Source organism: Camellia sinensis, chromosome 4, assembly GCF_055761805.1.
Source record: "Camellia sinensis isolate YWXY chromosome 4, ASM5576180v1, whole genome shotgun sequence".
Classification (NCBI taxonomy): Eukaryota; Viridiplantae; Streptophyta; class Magnoliopsida; order Ericales; family Theaceae; genus Camellia; species Camellia sinensis.
In genome coordinates this window covers 107,275,197-107,295,244 of record NC_138964.1, presented here as the reverse complement: position 1 = coordinate 107,295,244, position 20,048 = coordinate 107,275,197, and the positions used below count along the sequence as shown (strand labels likewise).

Below are 20,048 nucleotides of genomic sequence, written 5' to 3'. Positions count from 1 at the left end.
TTGATTTATAATAATATTAATATATTTATTTAAGAAATATAATGTGATTGAATTCAATTATAAAATATTTAATAAAAATTTAACATATAACACTATAGATGAGTTTTGGATTTATAATAATTTTTTTTTGTTGAACTCGAACAAATATAAAGACCCAACGTTAAAATATGTCTGGCTAAACTTGAGCAGAAATAAAATATCTTATTATATAACGTCCATCTAATTTCAACCCAACTTGGCCCAATATATGCCCACCATTACCCTGCTTGCTCCATAGGTGTTTGTCTTCTAATAGAGAGGTTATTGATTGGCCTTAGATATCATCAATAATAATGTTGTGATTAATGAAAAGGGGTAATAGATATAATTTTATATTAAGTAATTAAAAAAATAAAAAAACATGAATCAATAATAATGTTATGATTAATGAAAAGGGGTAATAGATATAATTTTATATTAAGTAATTAAAAAAATAAAAAAAACATGAATCAATAATAATGTTGTGATTAATGAAAAGGGGTAATAGATATAATTTTATATTAAGTAATTAAAAAAATAAAAAAACATGAATCAATAATAATGTTGTGATTAATGAAAAGGGGTAATAGATATAATTTTATATTAAGTAATTAAAAAAATTAAAAAAACATGAATTATGAAAGAAAATTATGATCGACGAAGAGTATCGCCACGTGACGAATCAATAATTTTTCCTCCAAATAATTTTTCGTCCCATGTTTTGCTTCCTCCATAATCAAAGTGAGTGGGAGAGAGACAGAGAGAGTGTGTATCAAAGTGAGTGGGAGAGAGAGAGAGGTGTGTGTGAATGTGACAGAGAGAGAGAGAGAAACATCGAGATTTTCGCTTGAATTTCGTTTTCTGGTTCAGTTGGCGACCTCAATCACTTTCGAACCCCCGGCGCATGTTAGCCTGTTGTTTTTGCTTATATTTCCAGATCTTGCTCTCTCTCTTCGAGTTTCAGATCTGTTTCGGCTGCATTTCATCACTCAACTCTCGCGCTAGGTAATGAACTTCAATTCCTCTCTTCTCTTCGTCTCTATATTTACACACAGGCATATGTGTAATCATGTTTATAGTTGTAGACAATACAGAATTGGAAGTATCGTTTTCGATTTTCTTGTTATGCATGAGTTTCTTAGTTGATCTCTCTATTTATTTATATTATTTAAATCGACCAGATAGCAATTTGTTCGGCGGTAGTGTTTGTATTGATCAACTGTTGTTGATTTAAAATAATGTGTCCATGTGAAATGCTCTGCTTTATTTTATTATGATTAAATCTTGTTTGTCACTAATACTATTATATGTATAATAATAATCAGCCCATTTGCCGAATTTCAATTCTAAATTTGGATATTGTCTAGCTTCTGGCGCAAAATCTGATTTCATTTCATGAAATATATAATAATATTTGAATTTTATTTAAAAAAGAAGATTCTTTGCGGAATTAGGAATAATTGATAATTGATGGACAATTGGTTGGTCTGGTGTGGCAGGCTAATTACAGAATATTTTATCATATTTCGGAATGTGGGGGCGTAAACGAGATGCTTCCTCCATGTACAAACGTGTGTCGTCGAAGGACCATATCAATGGCCACTACAGAGATGATGACGGTATTCGTATTTCTAATTTCTTGCACGATCTGGTCTTTGTAGATAATCGTGATTTCACGCAGTGCTGGGCTTCAATTCCCAAAACCAATGAGAGGGCTTTGCTGTTTAGCTTATGTTCTTCGCCAAATTGTTCTTATATTATATCAGACTTACGGAAAAATTAGGATAATCATCTATGAACTTCTTATATGATATCTACTTATGAATATACTTTTTTATTAAAAAAAACAATCTAGCGTTACAATTGGGAAACATTGCGTGATGTACTTCCACTTTGATAGATTAAAATAATAGTGGTTGGTGAAGGAATAAACTTATAAGTAAAGAAAGCAAAAGAAAAATCTAGTGAGATTAAATATAACTGCATGACACATGCATGCATATCATTGCTTCCAGCATCTTATACATTTTTATTAATGTGGCGTGAGTTCCTTGTCTCCTTCACTAGAGTGGTTTATGTGAATATGAATGACATTTGAGGGTTGAGTTGATTCCTCATATGGGCTCCAGGCCGCTTGCATAATGGCATTGGGAAAGAAACGGGAAATCCTTCGTGGAAGCATTCTCTGCCTCATGTACTTGTTGCAACCTTTTCATCCTTCTTATTTGGTTACCATCTTGGGTGTGTTCCAAATCTTTAAAACTTGATATTTTTTTCTTTTTCACTTTATTTTAGATGGTTGAGGAGTGAGAAATTGAAATATAAGATATTGTTGTTTGTTTTTTTTCTTTATTTAGGGTGGTTAATGACACACTAGAAAGCATATCTATGGACTTGGGTTTCAGTGGGAATACCATTGCTGAAGGTATTGTAAATGTGGATTTTTCTTTCTAATATACGTTTCTATTTTTCTTATGTGAATTTCTATTGAATGAGTTATTTTCCTCAAATGAAGGTCTAGTTGTGAGTACATGTTTAGGCGGTGCCTTTGTTGGATCTTTATTCAGTGGTTGGATTGCTGATGGGGTTGGACGCCGAAGGGCATTTCAATTGTGTGCTTTACCAATGATAATTGGGGCCTCAATGAGGTAATTGCAATAGAATGCACATCCTAGCTTCTTATCATTCTAATTGCCTGGCATGGTGGCACCTTTCTTCTTCTTTATGTTTATTTATTTATTTTATTTTTTTAAATTTGAGGTTGGGAGTATCTATTCACTCTCGGATAAAATTAAAATTTTCATTTGCTTTTGGTGGCATGGGGAGGGGGGTGGGTTGTGTTGAGAAATCGATTAACTTGGTTTCATATGATGTTATTTTACATGGGGGTATGGCATTTGGCTTCTTTTCCAAGAGACTTTGTGTACTTTCATACTTGTTTGTATGTTTAGCAGCTCATAGATGATACTGTCTTGTTCTGATCAATCAAGGAAGTGAATGCATGTGGCCTTGCGAACTGCTCTTCTTCTATAAGCCCTGCAACCAAAAAGAAAAAAAGAATGGAAGCCTTATGATTAACTCCTTCCCCTTGATGCCTGGTTAATTTTTTTGGGGAATCACTCAACAGTGGGACATTAAAAAAAAAAAAAAAAAAAAAAATTACAAGCAAGGAGTTGCACACAGAGTTTGAGTTGTACCCCATCACAAGATGAGTTGCACCACCAATGTTTGTGTAATTAATTTTTTTCTATCCCACTATTAAGTGATTCCCCCCAATTTTTTTTTGCCTCTCTGCTTGCTATTCTGTTCCTTCTGTGAAAAAGATGGACAGAAGAGGTACACCTACTGCATGTTGGATCCATTGAGAACTTATTTTGTTACGGAACTCCATGATCATGAGTAGCCTTTTTCTTTTTTTGCCTTGAAAGCCTACCCCTACCTTCTGATGAAGAAGAAAAACTAATGGGTTCAAGGGTACTACAGCCTATATAACCACATGGGATATCTTTTATTGGCTTTACCCCTTTGGTGACTTTGTCAAACTTGATGAAAAAATTCAAGAGTTAAGAGCTCTACTTCATTGGTCTCTACCATATTGGAGCTAGCTCTACATAGGAGAGCTAGCACTTAGGAGAGCTCTACTTTATTGGAGAGCCAAGAAGTTTTTTTTGGGTGGGTAGAGAGCCAAAAAATTGGTGAGCCGAAAAATTGATAAAGATGTATTTGGAGCTAGCTCTACCAAGAGAGCTCTACCACCACATGGGCTCTATCTTTTGTTAACTTAGCCAAAAATTGATGAGAAAGTTTAGAAGTTAGCTCTACTAAGGAGAGCTCCACTTTGTTGGAGAGCGAAGAAATTGGTGAGCTAGCTCTACAAAGGAGAGCTCTACTTCATTGGCCTTTACCATCTTGGAGCTAGTTAGGAGAGCCTTACTTTGTTGGATTGGAGAGCCAAGAAATTGGTGAGCCCAAAAATTATTAGAATATATTTGGAGCTATCACCACATGGGCTCCACTTTTTGGTGACCTAGTAGAAACTTAGGAGCCAGCTCTAAGGAGAGCTCTACTTTATTGGTCTCCACCATTCTTGGAGAGCCATGAAATTAGAGAGCTCTAATTTGTTGGAGAGCTATGAAATTGGAGAGCTCTAAAATGTATTTAGAGTTATCACCACATTGAAGTGCCGAAAAATTAATAAGAATATATTTCGAGCTATCACCATGTGGGCTCCACTCTTTTTGTTGACTTCGCTTTTTGGAGACTTAGCCAAATTTTGATGAGAAACTTATGAGCCAGCTCTGCTAAGGAGAGCTCTACTTCATTAGTCTCTGCCATCTTGGAGAGCCATGAAATTTGAGAGCTCTACTTTGTTGGAGAGCTATGAAATTGGAGAGCTCTACTTTGTTGGAGAGCTATGAAATTGGAGAGCTCTAAGAATTAATAATAAAATATGTAAGGCTATCACCTAGCTCTACTAAAGAGAGTTCTTCTTCATCGGCCTCTAATATGTTGGGGAGCCGAAATTAGGGAGCCAAGAAATAAGAAAACAAAAATGTCATTTTTGGAGAGCTTTAAAAATTAATAATAAGATATTTAGAGCTATCCACATTGGTGAGCCAAGAAATTGGAGAGCTCTACTTTGTTGGAGAGCCGTGAAAATAGGAGAGCTCTACTTTGTTGGAGAGCTAACTCAGAGAGCCAAGAATTAGGAGCCAGCTCTAAGGAACGCTCTCTTTCATTGGTCTCCGCCATGTTGGAGAGCCAGGAAATTGGTGACCTCAAAAATTAATAAAAGTATATTTGGAGCTATCACCACGTGGGCATCACTTTTTGTTGACTTCTCTGCTTTGGGCACTTAGCAAATTTGATGAGAAAATTGGGAGCCAACTCTATTAAGGAGAGCTCTATTTTGTTGGTCTCTGCCATCCTGGAGAGCCATAAAGTTGGAGAGCTCTATTTCATTAGTCTCCCCCATGCTGGAGAGCCATGAAGTTAGAGAGCTCTACTTTGTTGGGGAACTATAGAATTGGGGAGCTCTACAAATTAATAACAATATATTTAGGAGCTAGGAGCTATCACCATGCCATCTTGGAGAACCATAAAATTAGAGAGCTCACTTAGGAGAGCTTGAGTTAGGAATTAAGAGCCAACTCTAGGGAGAGGTCAACTTCATGGCTCTCCAGGCCTTCGTCATCCTGGAGAGCTATGAAGTTGGAGAGTTCTACTTTGTTGGAGAACTATAGAATTGGGGAGCTCTAAAAATTAATAATAATATATTTAGGAGCTAGGAGCTAGGAGCTATCACCATGCCATCTTGGAGAACCATAAAATTGGAGAGCTCACTCATGAGAGGTGGAGTTGGGGAGCTCTAACAATTATAATAATAAAATATTTAGGAGCAATCACCACGTGGGAGCCGAAACTAATAATAGTGTATTTAGAGCTATACACATTGGTGAGCCAAGAAATTAGAGAGCTCTATTTTGTTGGGGAGCTAACTCTCTAAGAATTAGGAGTCAGCTATAGAGAGAGCTCTTCTTCATTGGTTTCCGCCATGTTGGGGAGCCAAGAACTTGGCCCGCCATATTAGACAAGTGGGAGCCGCTAGTTTAAAGAGCTTGCACACCATTGGTTCTTCCATCTCGTCATAATATGAAAGCATCTTGACCGTCTTGCCGTTGTCTTTGTGACAGAGGAGAAGATCTTTCAAGACATCTTCCGTCTGACGGGGTAGCTTCAAAGTGTTGTTAGCCATCATCTTTCGAACTAGGGATCTGAGCACCCAACATTCTACGGTAGGATGTTGGATGGAACGGTCGTATATGTAATAATCTGCTCATGCTTGATCCTTTTTGGTGACAGGTTGCCTTGGCTTAGGGGGGTGAACTTTTCCATCTTCTACCCAGCGTTGAGGAGTGCTTGTGCCTCGTCTATCGAGACAGGCAGAGGCGGGAAACTCGATCAAATTCTCTCTTTTTTGCTTGGGGATTTTCTCTTCTTCTAGAGAAGTCTTTGATTGCATATATAGCATGGTTGCGTCAGTTAGGCCTCCATGAGGAAGGTTGAGGTGTCGTCGGCCGCTATTAGTGGGGCTGCTATGCTGCCATTCGTGCCCTTGATCTTACTGTTTCACTTATGTGCCGAGCTGCAGCACACAGAGCAGAAAAGTCAGGGAAGTGAGTGGTTGACCAATTGGAGTTTGTAAGTCGTGAGCGTCCCTTTGATGATGCACATTGACACCAGTTGATGTTCTTCCATTGGGTCTTGAATGTTTACTGCTTTTTCTCTGAAGCGGTGGACATAAGCAAGGATGTCCTCTCCAAGTCGTGTTTTTCTCATAAGATGAAGGGTGGCTAGCCTTTCTTCAACGTAGAAGAACTCGATATAGAACTTTTTCACCAAGTCCTCCCACGAAGAGATAGAGCCAGCGTGAGGTTAACATACCATGAGAATGCCTGGTCTGTGAGGGATTTGGAGAACTCTCTCATGTGGAGGTTTCGGTCTTCTCGGTGAGCACCAAGAGCATCAAGAAAGCGCGAAACGTGCTCCCTAGCATTCCATTTTCATCCGTCGAAATGGACAAACTTGGGTACAGTGTATCCTACTGGATATGGGAGACTTGCAATATAAATAGGGTAAGAGGGATGGAGGTCCAATTCTGGAGAGGCAAGGATGTAATCTTTGTTCATTTGAAGTAAACTATGTATGTGTTCTTTCACTACGTCCAATGTTAATTGTTGGATTGAAGGAGTTTGGTCTGGCGAAAGAGTTGGAGAGCAAGTTGAAGCCACTGGGGTGGGAGTTATGGCGATTGAACCAACTTGTGGTGGAGGTACTTGGCTTAGAGCCGATGAAGGGAGCGGGGCGGTTGTTTGTCTGCCCGCTTGGGTTTGCAAGTTGTTTTGTGGAGTGGGATTGGCCTCTAAGCCATTTTGAGCTATTTGCGGAGTGGCATTCTGTGATGATAAAAGGGGGTTAGATGATGATGGAAGTGTAGGTGCCCTTTGCAAGGCTAGTAGGGCATCCATCAAGAGTTGCTGGTTCTGTTGAAGAGAGGTGACACTCTTAGTCAATGCACGTAGCTGCTCCACTATGGCCAGTTGAGAGGATTGTTCCTCCGGCAAGTTGTCAAGGTTGTGTTCTGACGTCTCCACCAGAGTCTCCCTATTGCCACCTTGGGATGTCACTGTGTCGGTTTTGGTGTTCTTTTTGGGTGCCATGTGAAGTGAGCACCACTCTTCCCCAGTGGAGTATAATGTGGGTGAGAGAGATTAGAGGTGATCGATCATTGACCTCTGGGAAGACGGCGGACACTTCAATGGCTTGAGATCACTGCAGGTGGAAGAGGAGAAGACCAAGGCAGGCTTAGAGAGGAAAGAGGTGGTAGTGAGGGACCTTGAACACTTAGTGTATGTGGTGTTGTTATGATTCTTGTTGCTCTTGTTATGATTGTGACTGCACTTATGATACCATTATATAGACTCCTGGAGTATTGGACTCCAAGCAACCTTAGGTGGCAAGTTTTCCTTGACTCAACAGGAGGGTGATATCTGCCCTACTAGTTGTGTCCTATGATTCAAGTCCTTTGGTTGCATCATAGGAGCTGCAGGTGTAGGTATGATATCTTGAGAGGCGTATTATATATGCAATAGGTGTAATTGTAAGGTCAACGTCCCCTTTCTCTAAGTTAGGTCAAGCTGGAACTGTCACTGCAGGGAGACAGTTACACGACCTTGACAATCCCGAGGTTTTAGCCTCCAATCCACAATCCTCCAATGAACCCAAGCTAGAGTGCCTAGGTTCTGCTCCCAACTTAGGCAGCTACGGAGGTGAGTGCATGGGTGAGCCAAGGGCTCATCCTAAGCAGCTAAGTAAACATAGGTGAGCCAAGGGTCCAACTATGTTGCTATGGAGCTGGGGTGAGTGGGTAAAAAATATATTTCTTATGAGTCATGAAGGGCCATGGAGAGCTCTAGGTGAGCTGTGGTCCTGTTTTCATACTTGGTGGTGTGCATGCCCCCGCTTAGGTTAGGTATACAGCCCCAACTCATTGTGGTGCCTCAGGGGTCTGTCACGTGGATGTGTGATGATGATGGCGTGACGCTTGTAGGGCTCGCCACGTGCCAAGCACGATATAGATACCCACAACTTGATATGTCATCTTGCTTGGATTTTGGCTAACAAGTGGTATACTTTTTGTTGTATGAGTTTATTATCATATCATTTTACTTTCTGACACATGAAATTTAATAGCAAGGGTGTTGGTGTATATATATAGAGAGAGAAACAGGCACCTAGTTTTACACACTTGAGATATAAGAGACTCGTAGAAACAAGCACTTAGTTTTACACACACTTGAGATATAAGAGACTCGTCAAATTACTACATATAAGAAATAAAACCATGAAGGTTTTTCTTTTGCTACTATAGACATATACTTTATTTGTGTTCACTCAGACTTAAGCATTATTTTTGCCTCTTCATTATTGAAAATAAGGTTGGAAAATATTATACATACACACACTTCATGCTGTGCTGTATGCTTAAGAAATGAAGGCTGATATACATTATCAGTTAACTTGGCACCACCAACTCCTGTAAAATGGAGAGTTTCTGAATTCATGTCTGTAGTCATGCTTCCTTGCTCTTTTAAAGTTTTATGCATGACACTCACCGAAAGGATATTCAACCTTGATACTTTCAGTGCCACCACAAATACTCTTGGGGGCATGCTTCTTGGGAGGTTTTTTGTTGGAACTGGAATGGGTCTCGGCCCACCTGTTGCAGCTCTCTATGTATCAGAGGTAAATGCAATGATGTTTAGTTTGTTTTAATTGTGGGCGCATAAGTTGGCATTGCTTAGTTCCATTGTTGGTGTGCTCATATTTACCCGATTATCCTTTGCCTTCATGAACAGGTTTCACCAGCCTTTGTAAGGGGTACTTATGGGAGCTTCACTCAAATTGCAACATGTCTTGGACTTATGGGGGCTCTATTCATAGGTATCCCAGCGAAGGATATTGTGGGTTGGTAAGATGCATGGCATGACATACAACCATATTGGAATATACATAATTTGTCAAGACCTGCTCAAGGCATGTTGTTCTGTTGGTTGTTTGATTGGATTATATTATTGACTAATAACTATAAATATCTTGATCATGTGCACAGGTGGCGAGTGTGTTTTTGGGTATCTGCCATTCCTGCTGCAGTACTTGCTGTTTTAATGGAATTCTGTGCAGAGAGTCCTCATTGGCTTTTTAAGGTTAGTTGCTCTCGTGTGTCCACCACATTTAGTTTCTTGTGCTTGAATGCAATATTGATACTCCATATTGCATAAGGCTCTTGACAAATTTGATTTGTATTGATCTAGACATAAATCCATTCCAAATCCAAATTTGGTTATCTATGCTATAGGGGAGCGACATAATGTGTTCCTACTGACTTATACGCCCATACCTTACATTCATGATACCGACTGCTGCGCATAAATCTATTATAGATAACATATTTAATCTGATCTTCATGTAGAATGGAACTTGATTTGCAAGTGATTAAATTTCATGATCTGTATCTGGACTTGAATAACTAGTTTAGTAGTCTGTTCAATATATAACTATTCTCGGATTAGGATCCTATTAGGATTGGGTTCTGAGGTGGGCTTTAAACAGCACTATGTTGAGACATTGCACAATTATTTTTTACCTCAGACTGCCTTCCATAGAAATATTATTTTTTGTGCTTGCAAACTATGTATAACTTGACTCAAATATTCCATGAAGAGCTGAAATATCTGCAGAATGCAGTGGTTTCGAGATATTCAATTGTAAACATATTCCACTATTTTTTTTTTTTGTTGTTTTAAGTCCTATGAACTTGTTTTAGGTAACTAAATCCTTTGAATTTGTTCCATTTTGGTAAATGAAAATTGGGTTTTGAATCTTTAGCACAATTGAAATATTCAGAATAGATCCAGAACTTAATTGATTTCTGTCTTTAATGTTTTCAATCCCTGTGAGTTTCTTGCTTTCCACTCTTGACCTTTGATCTGCTTGGTGCAATTGTTCATTTCCCCTTGAAGATGCTTCTTTCCTTTCTCCAATCAGTTACAATTTTGAATCAAATTGCTGATCAATTACCATGATTCCACTTTGGTGCATTATTACTTTTTCTCGGAGCTCAAAAATATTTCATTGTCCCTTTCTTCATTGATTTTCACTTAAAATTGCTGCTTGGCTTAGCTCAGAGAGGAAGAATTGCTGAAGCTGAGATTGAATTTGAGAAGCTTTTAGGAGGATCACATTTCAAATCTGCAGTGTCAGAGTTGTCAAAATCGGACAGAGGGGATGAGGCAGATGCTGTAAAATTTTCAGAATTATTCTATGGCCGCCACTTTAAAGGTACATATGCTCATTAATTACACTATCATTTTTTTAAAAATTTATTTTATTTTATTTTATAATTATCATTTGTTCAGCATGATGTTTATTTGTTTCCTTTTTAAATGATATATTAATCACTTCTTTTCCAGTTGTTTTTATTGGGTCTACCCTTTTTGCTTTGCAACAATTATCCGGTATAAATGCTGTGTTCTATTTCTCTTCTGCCGTCTTTAGAAGTGTAGGAGTACCTTCAGACATTGCAAACATATGCGTCGGAATTGCAAATTTATCAGGTAATGTGTCTTTACTCTCAAGTATCTCATGCATTTTAAAACTCTAGTTAACTATTTCTTTATCAGTTTTTTTTTTTTTTTGGTTACTTATGTAGGATCAGTTATTGCTATGATTTTAATGGATAAACTAGGAAGGAAAGTGCTTCTTCTTGGGAGTTTCTTGGGTATGGTAAGGAGATTACCTTTATTCAAAACCTTTCTTCATTTGTTATGAGAATTGTTAGCACTTCTCAACGATACAACGTAATACCTCCTTGGATTTAGATGTGGTTTACATGCATCATTAGTATTAGGGAATGTTTGAATACTTTACTGATATAATGGGGTTGTTAAGTCTAAGTTTGGGTGACATGGAAGACTGTGATTTGTGACTGCAAGAATCTCCAACATTGTACTGCAAAGGCTATATATTCATTTTTAATATGATTTTTCTGAATGGTTACTGTCAAATGGTCCAGTGGTCCACTCTGCATATTTTTCTGGAACTGCATGGTGGTTGTGCTGATAAGCACATTGTCTCGTTTTGGGTAACTCCAGCCTTCTGCACTTCCTCAAAAACAACTTTTTTGATATTTTATCTGACCTTTGGTTTGCTCACTTGATTGGTTCAGGCAGTGTCGATGGGTGTTCAAGTGGCTGCATCCAGTTCTATTGTATCAGACTCTGGGGCGGTGTACCTATCAGTTGGCGGCATACTGCTGTGAGTAGTCAACCACTTTGCAACTCGGTGATCATCAAAATGTTTTAGAAGCAGTTAATTCTTATAAATGGATTATTCAGTCATTTCATAGTAACTTAATTCCAAATGTAACTAGTCCTGACCTGTCCTATAACAATGAGTTTCTGGGCTTTCTATAGCCCCTTCCTTCCTATTTTCATAGAAGAAAATAAAAAGAAAATAAATTTTGAAAATGAAAATGGCTGCTAAGTTAATGGCAGCATAACAATTTTTTTGTCATTAAATCCATTTGAGTGGGCCATAATAAAAATGGACTCTAAACAGCCCTGCCACTAAAGTAAAACATTTTTTTGACACTATCAAAAGTAACCACATAATTGGATGAATGAGGCTTGTATCATGAAAACCAAAATTTTCCTTCAAAGAATTCACAATCTCTTTTTAAAAGAAATATTTTCTTCTTAGGGCTCCAAACTTTGTGGTTGTATGAATTTGTTTGAATTCTTTGATGGATTTATACTAGTAACATAGTACTCAAGAAACTGAACTGGCCTGAATAGAATATTATTGCTTTGAATTGGTGATTTCGAATGACTACTAAGAAATCCATTCGACTATTCAATTGATCCCAAAACCAAAAAATATATGGAGAATTATTCCGAAAGGGGAGAGCAAAAATGTCCACTAGCAGTGTGCGGGCTCCACTTTATTTGGGCTGCAGAATTTATTGTGCGCAATTTTGCCCACTCTCATCCATTAAATCAACTCTAAATTTGCCCTTTTATCAAAAAAATATTTAACTTTGGATATTTATTAAAATTTGGCAATTAAAAATTGATTAAATGCAGGAATGGTCACCTCATTTGAAAAATTATTTTGGAAAGTCCATTGAAGTTCTAAGAGCACCATTGTGTTAGAAATGTCACTCTTTTATCATTGGAATTCGGAGATGCCTAAGTCCTAGGATTGGTCAAAATGGGCGTCTACAGTGACCATGCTTAAAAACATAGGTATTACCATTATCTCTACTGAAATGCAGGGCTTCTACATCATAAATCTGAGGACGATCTAGGAGAACATGAGCTAAATTCATGGGTAAGACATCAAACATAATTTTGGCTGAATAACTACCCAACTGAGTGAGCATTATAACACTAAAAAACAAGTAAAAATGTCTTATGTATCCATGCAACCTTATATGGCTGAGGATGAGGTTCTGGCTTAAGCTTGAACCTAGCAATAGCGAACTTGGACACAATATTAATGGAACTACCCCCATCAATAACAGGCTTACAACTTTTATTCACATTGAATAAAAGTATGAAAAATACTAATGTGTTGCCAAGCCTCGGTATCGGAAGGGGTGGGAGTAATATATCGCATCACATTAAGTATGAAGGTTCCCAACCATTTCCTCAAACTCCTCGAAGAAACTCATGGCAGACAGTTGAACGGACTCAAGTTTGATTTAAAATAATGATGTATGCAATAGACAAAGAAGCAAAGAAATAAGTTGACAAGTTGTTTGATTTTTTAGTTGGAGAATGAAAAAGAATAAAAAATTTGTGGACTTCTTGTAGTTGTTACAAACTTTCATTGAAGTCAAGATATTAATTACAATTTTCTAATGGACTTGCATACCCTTTTCAAAGTCCAAGTTGTCCTTTGATACTCCAAGATCAATACATCCTAAACTTGAAATCCAAGAGCTCCAATATTTTTCCCTGTTTTTTTTCTCTCGTTTTCGTTTTTTTCCAGCTGCTCTTTGAGCTTATTGGGTTTGGTTGGGATTGAGTATTGTTTCAGATCAAACCTAATGGGCTTAAGTGAACTAGGCTATAGGTTGACTGGGTTAGGGAAACATTGGCAGGTTTCAGACTACTACTGAATGTTTGTGGGCTGGTTAATTTAGGTCATAGGTTATGGGTGTCAAAATGGTTAGGAGAATGGGTTGGATCAAGTTTGCTGGGACGGTTCTACGGTTAATGGCTTGGCTGGACTAATTTAAGTGAGGTGGGTAGAGGTTGGATATGTTGGAGGGGTCAAGTTATAATCTTCTATTGAACACTCATCTTCTTCAAACTTCCTACATCGATGCCCTAAGGTTGATGAGGAGCAACAGACTCAACAACAGAGAGAGAGGTTCAGAGTCGATGACAAAAGCCACTAGAGAAGACTCGAATTCGATGACAATGATAGTTCTATGATAATGGGTCACTGGAGATGATGTTTAGCTTCTGGCTTAATTATTAAATCCTATTTCTTCACCAATCCCTTTCCATTCCCCATCAATTGGTATATGGAAAATAGCTATGGATTAGCTGCAAAAGCCGTTGCAAACTTAGGAATTGAGTTAGCCCTAAGTAGTCCTTCATTTGTAAATTGTAATTTGCTTAAACCTCCTTTACATGACTATAGTTTGTAAGACCGCTGAAGGGAGCAAAAAAATATGATAGGAGTTTGTTAGATCACCACTGGCTTCAAAAGCTTAAGTTGTTAGGAAATGGAATCAAGCTCTCCAACACTCTGTTACATGCAACCCTATCTTGCACATGAACATGCAAATATTCAAACATGTAAAGAAACATAATGGTCTCGTCTCGTTTGGTATCACTTATAAGTTAGCCTTTAATGCATGAAGTGCTTTTATTTATACATGAAGGACACAAAATACATGTTAAATATTGTGTTGGCCTTCTCGAGGCAAAATTTCTGTGTGTGTCTTTAATGCATGAAAGTTTTATTATGAGTGCGTTTTTACCGAATTTTCCAAGTTTTTAAATTATTATTAGCTTAAAAGATATAAAATAAGTTGTAAATCTATTTGGTATAACTTTTTACAATCTGTTGAAAAAAAGTTGACGTGTTTGGTTAAATAAGTTGTTACATAGCTTTTTTTGTTTTGCAAATATCCAAGATGCCCTCAAAAGTTATAATAAAGGAAAAAGACATGGGCTTTTTTTGTCCATGTGTATTGAAAGGTTACGTAAGCTGAAAAGGCTACAAATTGTAGCTTAAGATAATCTCACTTTTTTTGGGCTAAGGCCCTGTCTGGTAGGGTTTTTCCAGCTTATTTCAGTTTTTAGCTTAATTTAAGCTATTTTGATTTGTTTGGTTCAACTTCACAATACAGCTTATAACTTTTTGTAAGTCAAAAATCAACTTATTCTTTGAGTGGGGGAGGAGAAGCTTAATTTATAAGTAAAAAATCAGCTTATGTTCACAGCTATAAGCTATAAGCTGTTAGGCTATAAGTTATAATCACTTTCCCACAGCTCTACCAAACGGAGCCTAAATAAGCTGAAAAAGTCAAATAAGTCAAATCTAAAATTGCAACCAAACACTGTTAGCCATCTTTTTTCTATTCAAATAAGCTAAATAAGTTGACTCATAAGTCCAATAGGAAATAAATGCAAACAGAAAGACATGAACTAAGACCTTTCCTAACTTGTGCTTTGATACCATGTTAGTTCACCCACTACTAATCTGAGAAGCTTAAGCTTTATGAAAGCGGCCCAATAATGCCAATCAAACTCTCCAACAGTGTTATGATAATCTTGATCATAAAAGTTCTTTATGCAGGTTTGTCTTTACATTTGCTCTTGGTGCTGGGCCAGTACCTGGTCTCCTCCTATCAGAAATATTTCCCAGCAGAATCAGGGCAAAGGGAATGGCAGTCTGCATGGCTGTGCATTGGGTAATTTTTCAGTTTATTCTGTTATGGTTTGTCAAATTTTAGTCTTCCACCCTCGCATTTTCTCTTCTTTGAAATTTTTGAATGGGAAAATAACCGCAACTTCATTTTTTCTACAATGTTCCTTCCTGACAATCACTTTCCAGACTGCAAAATCACGAGTTATGAACTTGGTTGAAGAACTTGGCTGTGGCTGATACATTGGATTGGAAAATATGAAGTTTGACCTCCTGAAAATAGAAAATTTGATATTTAGGCATTTTCATGTTTTACTATAAATTGGATACAATTTTTTTGTCGAAATGAACAATACAAGGTGCTGTCAAAATTGATATTAAGATGCTTTAAAATTATGTACCAGTTGCTAGTTACAATTCTGGTTAATTGGTGTCATCTTGAATCTTGATATCTCGCTCCATTTTTATTTTATTTTTCTGGAATTTCCCCTAGTCAAGTTATATATATGATAGGCTTTTTTTGTTTGGCCTTCTTTGGATGAAATTTTGTTTCTTTCTGCCCCTGAATATTTTTTGTTCTCTCTCTCTCTCTCTCTCTCTCTCTCTCTCTCTCTCTACCTTCCTGCTTATGAAAATTGGCATCTTCAACAGGTGATAAATTTTTTTGTTGGTTTATTCTTTTTGCGCTTGCTGGAGCAACTTGGGCCGCAAATTCTGTACACAATCTTTGCTACATTTTGCTTGATGGCTGTGGCTTTTGTAAAGAAGAATGTGTTGGAAACTAAAGGAAAATCACTCCAAGAAATTGAGATTGCACTTCTTCCTGCTGCCTAGAGGTATTCTATCTAGTATTTGCTGACATTTTTATTTTACCAATCCTTGACTAAAACTATTTGGTGAGCAGAGCTAATGGCCAATATCATCAACTCAAATCCTGGTTCTACTTGCCTGGTGGAGAACTAAATTTATTCAATGCAATTCTTCTCAATATATAAATATGCTGTTAAGATGATGATGATGGCAAGGATGATATAATCATAGTAATAAGGAAACAAATAAATCATTGTGTTTTCCAGAAAAATCAGCAGAACCACGGTTTTCTTGGACCTGCCAACTTTGACCCCCTAAATCCCAATACTTGAAGGCCTATTTCTTCCCTTGCAGCTTCAACCCTTTCTTTCGTCAGTTTTTTGGTCATCTTTATTTTGGCTTCAACTTAATCAGATCATTTCTTATTGGTGAAATATTTGGTATTGGTTCTGCATGATCCAATTATGAAACTTCTCTTACATTGTCCTTAATTGGTATTGCCGCCACACATTCACCTTTTGCCACATTGCTCATTGTAAATTCCTATCATCTTCAGTTTAATATGTTTATTTCATTAATGTGTTTTTCTTCATTTCACATTCTGTGCCATAATGTCCAGTTTGCCTTACATGCCTCTTCTTCTTCTTCTTCTTCTTCTTCTTCTTCTTCTTCTTCTTCTTCTTCCTATTTATTTTTTTTATTTTTTTTTAACCCCTTGATTTCACAGGAATTTTTTCAATAGCAATTCTTTCTAGTATTGATATTTGATCCAAGATAACAAAAAAGGTCTCCATTTGGAAAATATTGGCTATCATTCTTTTGTCCCATTCATATGTATTGAAGTCATATTAATTGCATTTTACCTCATCATTGAGGTCATTACCTCTTGGTAATCCCATCTATTTGAGGTGCTGGAGGGTAGACTATGTAGTTGGTATGACTTCTTGTCCTGCTTCTTGTTTACGTGAAGTGGTTTTCTTTAGATTTAAACCTGCATTTTCATGCTTCTTAGGCCAAGTGTTATTCTTGCACCAAGCATTGCTCCCTTGTACATGATCCCAATAGTTCTTATACTAAATCCTTCTTGGCTTGTTGCGTTCTTCATTGTTCTTACTTCTAATAGCCTTGTCAGATAAAACCATGCTCTCAACAAAAAAACATAAGGAATTGGAACTCTTCTTAAATATTCCTAGTTAGACCATTGATGATTAACTGAATAATGTTAAGCATATTTTTTCATTGGCCATTTGACATTAACAGGACATTAGACATGTGCCTAACATGACACAACATGGATATGTTGCACAGAAAATCTAGAAAAAATAGGACATGACTCAACAAGACACAACAGTACAGAAATCTACACTGATTTCATTTTTACATATTTTTCATACACCAACATACAATATAGAAGCATAAGTTTAGAAAATTCATATGCATGATAAAATTATGTCAACTAAATCTTCTCTAGTCCCATATATATATATATATATATCCATTAGAGTTTTTTTTGTTTATGTGTGTTGCACACAGTACTTTTGTTAGCCTGACTGCTATGTCATTGCTAGGGAGAGTCTCAGAACAGTTGGTCAACCCTCCAAAATTAGACACTTTGATTTTTATTTGTGGACAAGTGTCGGACATTAAAGGGTTTCCAAGGAATGTAGGTTAGGGAATGGGGTCACTGTTGTGCCCCTTGCGGGCCTATCTTCATCATCTCAATCGTTCACTTTCTAGGACCTGTTGAGTGGATTATGCATACAAAAAATGAGGTTTGATCAAACATAGGTAACCACATGATCAAGTTTATGATGCATGTCTGATACTGACATGCCTGCTCGATTCAATTCACGACTCATATTACACACCTCTTCATTCTTTAGATGCTAGTTTCGCAGACATTACCATAATTGCTGTTTTTTTATGAATAGAATATTTAAAATATATAATAATTAGGTTCAATTTTTTGTGGCATGTTTTGTCAAAAATAGTATATTGCTAAATTTTCTTCTTGAGTGGCTGTACAAGTTTTAATACTGAGTAATGAAATATTAAAATGACTTTCTTTTCCCAATGTTTTTTTTTTTTTTTTTCCTGCATTTTCCTTCCAATTAACTTTGTTCTAATTGTCCACATCTGAGATGTTCATGTCTTGGCTAGTTCTGAAAGTTTATACTATGATAAATTCAAAATTGTGCTCCATCATCAAATCATCAACTCAAATCCATTCAGGTCCCTAACCAAATTTGCAGACTTAAGAGCTCACCTTCATCATTCTCATTGGATCAAGCTTGTTTGAGTTTGAGTTTGAGTTTGATAGAGAAGTGCTGCTGTTGGAACTAAACTCACTTAAAATTTGAGTGTGGAAAGTCGGTTTCTGATTAAATCAAAATATCCAATTTCTGTCAATGTCCTCTGTCTCCATCTGAACTAGTGTGTCATGCTGATCTACAGGGAGATGCTGAACATCTGGGCAACAAAATGTGATGATATTTCTTCACATCTGTTTTGTTCTCACTCTGATTTTGGCATTGATTATGGTGATTAGATGATGCCATCTTGGGAGTATGACGAGATTATTCATCAGTGCTCACTTCAGAAGGTGTGTCTGTATATTCTGTGAGCCCTTTTTTTCAGCCTACTTAGTACTTGCTGAGTACATTGATTGATGTTCCACTTGCAATTGCTGTGTATGCGTAGCTGAGCTAGATATGTCTTCATATAGTTCCTACGCCTTGGTGCAGTAATCCAAAGCAAGCAAATCCTGGGAGAATAAAAATATGTATATTGATTCCATTATCTTGTATCCATGTATTCACTATTGTCTAGCAGCCATGCAATCTGTGAAATATATCAAATACTTGATTTACAGTTGACCAGCTGAAACATTGGTTATTCTACAAGGGTTTTGGTGGGTAATTAATTGTTATGTTGAATTTTGGCCTGTTTTGGCCTCACATTTGATAATTCAAAACTTTATATAGAAAGTTGCGGGAACAAGTTGGACAGAATTCTTCTGGGCATACCAGATTATTGATATTAACAACTGTTTTGCTGCCACATCTGAGGCTGCTGTTTGCACTTCCTTTGGTAGTTTTATGAACTTTCAGTATTGATTCTTGAAGGTGAACCCGAAAGAGGAGGTGCAAAGGTGGCCTTGTAAGGTTGCTTTATAAGAGACTAGAAGGGTGGTGTAGCATTAATTATACTAGCCCATATTTTCTTGCAGTATCACTTCATGGTGATCTTTTCCTCTATCTACAAAAATGGATGATGGTTATAGCCGTCTAAAATGTGGCCTACTTTTCAGGAGCAATTTTGGAAAATCAAAAAAGCATGACAATTTGTCTACGCCAAATTAAATGTACACATTATATAATAGTATAAATTAATTTTATGTTTGAGCAAATTACGTTAGGTCTCTATAGAATGTATCTTGTGTCATTTTTGTCTTTATAGTTTCAATTGGCTTGATTTTGACCCTCAATTTTAGATTTCACGTCAATTTAATCTAATAAAAAATGGCAGTTAGGGTTTTTGATGAAAATTGCACATGTGAATGGCACATCTTGTGTTCTAAGTGTAAAATAGTCAATTTGTCCATTACCCATATAACTTACGAAGTTTTTAAATTTACTCACTAAATCTAAATTAACAGGATTGGAGACCGGGGAGGGCTTTAGGTGACAGGGTTAAAGGGGAGTGCTTTAGAAATGGGGTTGGGGTTGAGGTTGGGATGCTACATGGGGCTACAATGTGACGGGTAAGTGCGAGAGGGGTTGCAAATGGTGAGGCTGGGATAGGGAAAGGGCTAAGCATAAAAGCATAGTGATGCTGTCAACCAGTGGATGCAAAGGTGACGGTGGCTTTTGGGGGGAGGGGGGTGGGGGTGATGATGGCACAGATGGCAAATCTCTTATTTCCTCTCTCTCTCTCTCTCTCTCTCTCTCTCTCTCTCTCTTCCACTTCTTTTCCCTTACCCTTCTCTCATTTGTTCGCTTTGGTTGATTGAGCAGTTGATGGTGGTTAGTTGATGGTTGCTTAGGAGGGTGTTTGATGGTAATTCGTGGAGATGGTGAGGGGTTTTCGTGGAGATGGTGAGGGGTTTAGATTGTCGGATGATGGCGGTGGGATGGATGGGTGGGTTCGGTTGAGCATGTGATGGCCTGTGAGCCTTCTTTTGATTAAGAATTGTTTGTTGGAATTGGTAATTC

The 20,048-nt window shown here is 37.3% G+C and overlaps 1 protein-coding gene across 2 annotated transcripts; it reads left to right on the top strand.

Annotated features, from left to right (window-relative positions):
- The first annotated feature begins 626 nt into the window (after window positions 1–626).
- Window positions 627–18,845, top strand: LOC114318919 (putative plastidic glucose transporter 2). Of its 2 annotated transcripts, XM_082865861.1 has the most exons (15): window positions 627–1,023; window positions 1,518–1,637; window positions 2,148–2,259; window positions 2,376–2,443; window positions 2,534–2,666; window positions 8,724–8,823; window positions 8,937–9,049; window positions 9,191–9,284; window positions 10,266–10,419; window positions 10,551–10,694; window positions 10,790–10,863; window positions 11,306–11,394; window positions 14,956–15,070; window positions 15,676–15,860; window positions 18,289–18,845. In XM_082865861.1, exons 2-14 carry the CDS (start codon window positions 1,550–1,552, stop codon window positions 15,856–15,858), a joined length of 1,467 nt encoding a protein of 488 aa, XP_082721987.1. In that variant the 5' UTR covers window positions 627–1,023; window positions 1,518–1,549; the 3' UTR covers window positions 15,859–15,860; window positions 18,289–18,845. The 2 variants fall into 2 exon arrangements, with proteins under 2 accessions (XP_082721987.1, XP_082721988.1); XM_082865862.1 differs by lacking the exon at window positions 2,148–2,259 and having other exon boundaries at window positions 900–1,023.
- Window positions 18,846–20,048: the final 1,203 nt, after the last annotated feature.

Bases quoted from the DNA above. Each gene is read 5' to 3' on its own strand.
- LOC114318919 (XM_082865861.1), top strand. From the start codon at position 1,550: ATGTGGGGGCGTAAACGAGATGCTTCCTCCATGTACAAACGTGTGTCG. The intron at 10,864-11,305 runs GTAAGGAGATTA...TGATTGGTTCAG, and splicing joins TTGGGAGTTTCTTGGGTATG to GCAGTGTCGATGGGTGTTCA. The intron at 11,395-14,955 runs GTGAGTAGTCAA...TTCTTTATGCAG, and splicing joins TCAGTTGGCGGCATACTGCT to GTTTGTCTTTACATTTGCTC.